Raw genomic sequence first — 7,521 nt, 5'->3', positions numbered from 1 at the left:
TAGGTCAGGCGCGGTGGCTCACACCTGTAATCCCAGCACTTTGGGAGGCCAAGGCGGGCGGATCACCTGAGGTCAGAAGTTCGAGACCAGCCTGACCAACATGGAGAAACGCCGTCTCTACTAAAACATACGAAATTAGCCGGGCATGGTGGCACATGCCTGTAATCCCAGCTACTCGGGAGGCTGAGGCTGGATAATTGCTCCAGCGGCCTGGGCAACAAGAGCGAAATTTGTCTAAAAAAAAAAAAAAAAAAATGCTTATTTATCTCTTCTTTTATTTTGGAGACGGAGTCCCGCTCTGTCATCAGGCTGGAGTGCAGTGATGCGATCTAGGCTCACTGCAAACGTCCGCGTCCCTGGTTCAAGCGATTCTCCTGCCTCAGCTTTCCGAGTAGCTGGCACTACAGGCGAAGGTCGCCGCTCTCGGCTAATTTTTTGTATTTTAGTAGAGATGGGGTTTTGCCACGTTTCTCAGGCTGGTCTAGGACTCCTGAGCTCAGGCATCCCGCTCGCCTCGGCCTCCCAAAGTGCTGGAATTACTGGTGTGAGCCACCACACCCGGCCCACTTATTTATCTCTTTAGAAGCCAAGTAACATTTTTTCATCATATCTGATTTTGGTTATCACCCAGCACACTTAAACTGAGCCCTCTGTTTCCCAGGCACTATTTAATGATCTGGGGGTTATAACAATCACCCCAAATCTCTGGAAGGAGAGAGACAAATACATAAATATATAGCAATATTGTGTAGAGAGAAGAGCTGGGAAGAAAAATGAAACCCGGTAAGGGGATGGCTAGTGATGGAGGAGTGTTCTTTGAGATAGGTGATTGGAGAAGGCCCCTCCAAGGAGACCTGGACTGTAGTGACTGGCATGAAAATTTAGGAGTGCTTTCTGCACCGAGGGATCCCTGAAGAAGGATCCTGCCTGGCATATTTAAGGAACCACAGGAAGCTCAGTAGAGGAGTGAGCCAGGGCAGAAATGTTCAGAGAAAAAGCAGGAGCTTCCCTTTGCCAATCAGGCTCAAATCAAATCATCTTCCCAGCCTCATTTTGACTTAGATCCCCACTCCTGGGTACTTGACCCTGTTTAATTTTCTTCACAGCTTTTATGTAATCTGAAATTAACTTGTTCATTTCTTCATAACTAAATCACCTACCCTCCTCCTCTTCCTCCTCTCTTTCTGTCATACACATGCCAACTAGAATGTAAGTTCCATACATCAGAGCCTGCCCATCTTCTTCACCTGTATCCCCAAAATCTAGAATGGTGCCTGGCATAGATAGACATAATAACTATGTGGTGACTGGGAACCAGAAGAAAGTGCCAGGAGGAAACAAGTCTACTTCAGTAGATTTCAGACAGCTTTGGTCTCAAGACCCCTTTACATGCCTAAAAGGTATTGAGGATCCCAAAGTTTTTGTTTATGTGGGTTATGTCTGCTAATATTTATAAGTTAAAAATGAGAATTTTAAAAATTCATTTAAAAATAACTTCATTACACATTAACAAAAATAGTATCTTTATTAAAACTAATGCTCTATTTTCCAAAATAAGGAATAAATTAGTAAAAAGAGTGGCATCATTTTACTTTTTGGCAAGTCTCGTGTGTGTGTGTGTGTGTGTGTGTGTGTGTGTGTGTGTGTATACAGGTACAATTTTATTTTTATTTTTTGAGACAGAGTCATACTCTGTCACCCAGGCTGCAGTGCAGTGGCACAATTACAGCTCACTGCAACTCTCACCTCCTAGGCTCCCACCTCAGCCTCCCAAGTAGCTGGAACTACAGGGGCATGCCACCACACCTGGCTAATTTTTTGAAGAGATGGAGTCTTGCCATGTTGCCCAGGCTGGTCTTGAACTCCTGGGCACAAGCAATCCACCTACCTTGGCCTCCTGAAGTGCTGAGATTACAGGAGTGAGCCACCATCCCCAGCCGTTCAAGTCTCTAATATCCAGTTTACCTAACCTCAATGTAAATTTCCTGAGAGCATGGTCAGTGCTATTTCTCTTGCAGTCTCCCTAGAGTACTGCACCAAAAAAACACTGACATTTTTTGGATTTTGCTGAAAAATCACTTCATTTATAAGATGAGGGAACACTGCCTTAGAAAAATTACTAAGAACAAGATAATGTATATGGAGGTTTAATACAGTGCCTCACATAGACTAAGTTGCTAAGGAGTTACCCAATGTGACTCCTTTTTTTAATTTTTAGAGATAAGGTCTCACTATGTTGCCCAGGCTAATCTTGAGCTCTTGAAGCCTCAAATGATCCTCCCACCTTGGCCCCCCAAAGTTCTGAGATTACAGGCATAAGCCACTGAGCCTGGCCTGATCTATGTTTTAAAATAATCTTTCTAGCCATACGGATAACAGGAGAACAAGTGGAAAAGGCAGGGAGATCAGTGAGACAGTAATCTAGGACTGCAGAGAGGATGGTGACTTCTACTAGGGGAGTTGAGAGAGCAGTGGTGAGACTTGGGTCAAATAAATGCCATGATTTGCTCAACAACCAACTGGTTGGGAATGGAATGTTAGTATGATTTGAATGTAACTTTTTTTGCTTTGTTTAGAGGAGAAGTCTTGCTCTGTTACCCAGGCTGGAGTTGGAATGCAGTGGTACATTCTTGGCTCACTACAACCTCTGCCTCCCAGGTTCAAATAATTCTCCTGCCTCAGCCCCCCTAGTAGCTGGGAATACAGGCGCACGCCAGCATGCCTGGCTAATTTTTGTGTTTTTAGTAGAGACAGGGTTCATGAAGTTTCTGGCAGCTAAATGTACATTCAGGGACAACTATTAAATTTCATCTCAGCCAGTCACGGTGGCTCACGTCTGTAATCCCAGCGCACTTTGGGAGGCCGAGACGGGTGGATCACTTGAGACCAGGAGTTCGAGACCAGCCTGGGCAACATGGCAAAACCTATCTCTACTAAAAATACATAAACCAGCTGGCCGTGGTGGTTCACGCCTGTAGTCCCAGCTATGTGGGAGGCTGAGGCATGAGAATCGCTTGAACCCAGGAGGTGGAGGTTGCAGTCAGTTGAGATCATGCTACTGCACTCCAGCCTGGGTGACAGAGTGAAACTGTCTAAAAAAAAAAAAAATTCTATCAAAGCCCTACTGAGGCTCTGTATCACTCAGAATAAATCTGTATTCAGTTTCCTTCAAAAGTCTGTAATTCCAACCCTCTAATTCCATCTTTCCTGATGAAGTGACTTCTGAACATGGATAACCAGGGAAACCTGTGTTTACTTACTACACTCACCAGGTTTTCTTTAATTCTAATAAGTACCAAACATGCATACCCATTTCCGTTCCCTCTGTAAACCAGTTTAGATACAATGTTTTCTTACATGTCAAATTTCTTAAATATTAAAATTAACAGTAACAAAGAGCTTTTCCTGACAAACATTTTCAAAGTTAAAAAAAAAAAGGGCCACAGATCCCATTGATGGATAATTTGATTCATCAGATATAAAAGTAAAAAAGGAGAGCTTTGTTCTAAGTCTGCACTGATGCAATTATGTTGATTGGTTATAGTCTCAGGAGGTGAGCAAACAGTTTGACCCATTGACAGTCTCTTTTTTTTTTTTAAGAGATGGGGGTCTTACTTTATTGCCCCAGCTAGAGCACTGCAGCCTCAAACTCCCGGGCTCAAGCAATATTCCTGCTCCAGCCTTCTGAGCAGCTGGGACTACAGGTACACCACCACACCCAGCTTATTTTTTAAAATTTTTCATGGAGACAGTGTCTCACTATGTTGTCCAGGCTAGTCTCAAACTCCTGGGCTCCAAGTTATCCTCCTGTCATGACCTCCCAGAGTGCTGAGATTATAGGCATGAGCCACTGCATCCCCACCCCATACCTTTTTGAGACAGGTGCTTGCTCTGTTGCCCAGGCTGGAATGCAGTGGCATGATCAGGGCTCACTGCAGCCTTGACGTCCATGCTCAAGCGCTCTTCCCACCTCAGCCTCCTGAGTAGCTGGACTCAGCTGGCAATCCCTTTTATGGTCTTGTTTCAACACACTGTTGCTGGCTTGTTTCTTTAATAAATTTAATCAAAGACAAGGCTCTAATGGTGTTGCCCAAACTGGTCTCAAACTCCTGGTCTCAAGCAATCCTATGGCCTTGGCCTCTCAAAATGCTAGGATTACAGCATGAGCCACTATGCCTGGCCTATGGTCATGTTTCTTACTTAAGTATTTCAAATAAATTCTATACCCGTTCAAGTCACTTAACTGAAAAAGCGCATTGCGGTATACCAATGCAGCAATCAGACCATCTGGCTTGAACTCTGAGCTACCAGTTACTTGTTTTGTGACATCAGTGGCATGTTATTAAACCTCTTGTGCCTCATGTTCCTCATCTATCACATGAAGGTAATAAAAGTACCTGTTTCATTGGGTAGGACTCAATAATTTAATACCTGAAAACGCTGAGGACAGTGCCTGGCAGCTGGCAAGTCAATGGTTAGTTAATGTTATTCTGACTGATTCATTTTGGAAATCATGTGTCAAGTCACTATTACACAAACTGATGAGCTCGATCATTGAGTACCCTTAAGGGATGATGAACATTGAGAAAATGCATAAAGCACTGTGCCCCAATTTAATCAGGCAGTTCATATAACATGGCTACAGAGACAAATGATATTATAGTAATAAGTTACTGGTTTGTGGCAGTATGTAAGTAAAAGAGCCATATCACAGAGCACAAAAAGTTGGATTTATTGTTTCTGACAAGTGCATAGTAACTTTCAGTTTGCTCGTGTTCTTAGCGTCGCAAATCTGAAGTACAATTTTGCTTCTCAATTAAAAAGATATACTCTGAAAAGTGATTCGGAAGTTCTAAAGATTTTAGTCATTTATAGAATATCTTAAAAATCCTTGCCAAGTAAGATTAACTTTATAAATCTTTGTGTAAAATGAAAAAAGAATCAAGGCATACAAATTTCATTGTGTCCTACATTTTAAAATACCATCCTTTATCTCCTCTGAAAGATTTTCATTTTAAGTTCAACTGTCCAATTTAAGACAGAAAGTGAAGACACTTTTGAGTATCTGAATTAAGCATTGTCTTGACTGAAACGAAGTAAGAACTCGATGAGAGTCCTTGTGGGCCTCCCGGTCATGCCTTTCCGTAGATAGGGAACCTCATCTTTGTTGGTCATCACGCCTGCTATGTCTAAGTGTGCCCACTTGGGATGAGTCACGAATTCTTTCAGGAACGCCGCAGCTGTACATGCTCCCGCAGACCTGAAGAGAACGACAAAAAGGACTTTATAACCCCATGTAAATGTGCACAGAGATCCCACATTCTTGGTAAGTACATTCTGTAGAACAAAAGTCAAGCTTATAGGACCTATTAAGATGCTAACTCACATCACTTTCAGAATATTTATTTTCAGATATTGCTTTAAGCAGTAAAGGATAAATTCTAGATTCCTTTTTGCTATGGTAATGAACTCCCATATTTTCCGTCTCTTACCCTTACCATTCACTTAAAATTACCTTTAGATTGGAAACATGCAAATTTTGAGACCTGGTTGAAGAAATGCTTGAAATTCAAGACATTAAAAACCTTACAAACACTACACCAATAGGAAATTAAATAGTTAAACCTTTTATAAGGGGATAAAATGGAAAATTTTGGCAATCAAGGATGACTGTGTAAATGTACATTTAGCTTATCTTACATACCTGTATTTTCCAATGTTGTTAACATCAGCAAGCTGGCAATCTACAACCTGTCTTGTATAATGTTCAAAGAGAGGCATTCTCCAGACACGGTCCCCTGTTTCAATGCTGGCCTAGAGAAGAAACAGGTATGACAGTTGGAAGACTGGATGAGGTAGGTTCTGGATGAGGTAGGTTCTGGGAAAGTCAGCATTGAGATGCTCAATGCATGAAGGAAGAGTTGTTCTAACCTGTTACTCTAAAACATGAAACTATAAAATAGGTTTCAGAATTGTGTACATTCATTAAAAGATTTATTTTATAACTATAAAAGAAACCAGGAATGCTGTGAAGCAGTTTCACAAATCTGTAGGGTATTTTAGTAAAATCATCAAACTATAATTACAGGCTTTGTGGGTTGATTAGGGTGAAAGGGTTCTCTTGAGGCTGGTCACTTCAATGTGATAGAAACACATGACTGGACCTGTATCACTGAAATCCTGAGACAACGTGACCACATTCATTCATTCATTATTTACCCACTCACTCATTAATTCATCGTTTACTGAACTAGTGAGCACCATCAGGTGTGCTGAAGCCACCCGAGGGCCTACAGGCCAGTAGGAGAAACAGACACATAAACAGATTATTTAACTCACTGGTAATAAGTCAAAGACAAGACCTAAAAGTGAAAAATCAAGTGGCAATATAAGCTGTTATTTTGAGACATAAGTAATCAGATGAATCAGCTAAGGGTTGAAAGTGGCTGCCTTCTGGAAAACAGGCTGTGGGCTGCTGATTGTTAATTTATGCACATATAACTGAGATTTTTTTTTTAAAGCTTAAATGTTTTTAAAAAGTTAAAATAGGCTGGACATGGTGGCTCACGCCTGTAATCCCAGCACTTTGGGAGACTGAGGCGGGTGGATCACGAGGTCAGGAGATAGAGACCATCCTGACCAACATGGTAAAAACCTGTCTCAACCAAAAATACAAAAATTAGCTGGGCATGGTGGCACGTGCCTATAATCCCAGCTACTCAGGAGGCTGAGGCAGGAGAATTGCTTGAATCAGGGAGTTGGAGGTTGCAGTGAGCTGAGATTACGCCACTGCACTCCAGCCTGGCAACAGAGCAAGACTCTGTCTCAAAAACAAACAAACAAAAAAGTCAAAACAACAGTGTGTGGGTGCCATGAAAAGAGGGATAATGGCTATGTGGGAGGCCAGAGGAGAGCTTCCTGGCCTGGCCTGGAAGGAGATGATGGAGCTGAATATCGCAGAGCTGGGAGGACTGGGCTTCACGAATGATGACATATACGAAGGAGAAGCAGTTGAGGGTAAAAGTAAGTTTAGACCTTAAACCACCCTCAAGATTATATTTGGGAACATTTTATGTTTGTCCCCCACTGGCACAGAGTAAGCTCCCATTAATTACTAATTGAAAGAATGAGTAAGCAGCTGGCTAGAGCTATCTAGCAGCCACGTGGGTACACAGAGGCTGGGGCTCAGGAGAGAGATGGGAGCCATCAGGCACACATGCCAGCTGGAGTGTCCCTGTGAGGACTGTGTAGAGTAGGAAGAGCCTATGGCCTCCAACAGAACGCAGCCAAAGGGCAGGCAAAGGGAACAGATCCGGAGAAGGAAGCAGGAGAGTCATAGGAGAAGGCAGCCTGAGAGAGGATTAGCCCAGAAGCTGAACCAGGTGTCAGGAGGCCAGAGTCACTTATTGCCTCAAGACTGTGAATTAGGCTAACAGTGGTGCTGGAAGGCGAAAACTGATGGCAGTAAGTGAAGGAGAGAGAGAGAGAGAGAGAGAGAGAGAGAGAGAGAGAGAGAGAGAG

At 42.7% G+C, this 7,521-nt stretch overlaps 1 protein-coding gene across 1 annotated transcript in view; it reads right to left on the bottom strand.

Moving 5' to 3' along the window:
* Positions 1–4,713: 4,713 nt before the first annotated feature.
* LAP3 (leucine aminopeptidase 3) overlaps positions 4,714–7,521 on the bottom strand; it is a 27,737-nt gene continuing 24,929 nt past the window's right edge. The window contains exons 12-13 of the mRNA XM_032273150.1: positions 5,705–5,814; positions 4,714–5,260 (exon numbers count right to left, since the gene is read on the bottom strand). Of these exons, the coding sequence (XP_032129041.1) occupies positions 5,071–5,260; positions 5,705–5,814 (300 nt within the window). The 3' untranslated portion in view covers positions 4,714–5,070. The remainder of the gene's footprint in view (positions 5,261–5,704; positions 5,815–7,521) is intronic.

This window comes from Sapajus apella, unplaced genomic scaffold (assembly GCF_009761245.1).
Source record: "Sapajus apella isolate SASKATOON/1434 unplaced genomic scaffold, GSC_monkey_1.0 scaffold5, whole genome shotgun sequence".
NCBI classification, from domain to species: Eukaryota; Metazoa; Chordata; class Mammalia; order Primates; family Cebidae; genus Sapajus; species Sapajus apella.
Note: the sequence above shows the minus strand (reverse complement) of the source record. Positions and strands in the feature narration are given on the sequence as shown.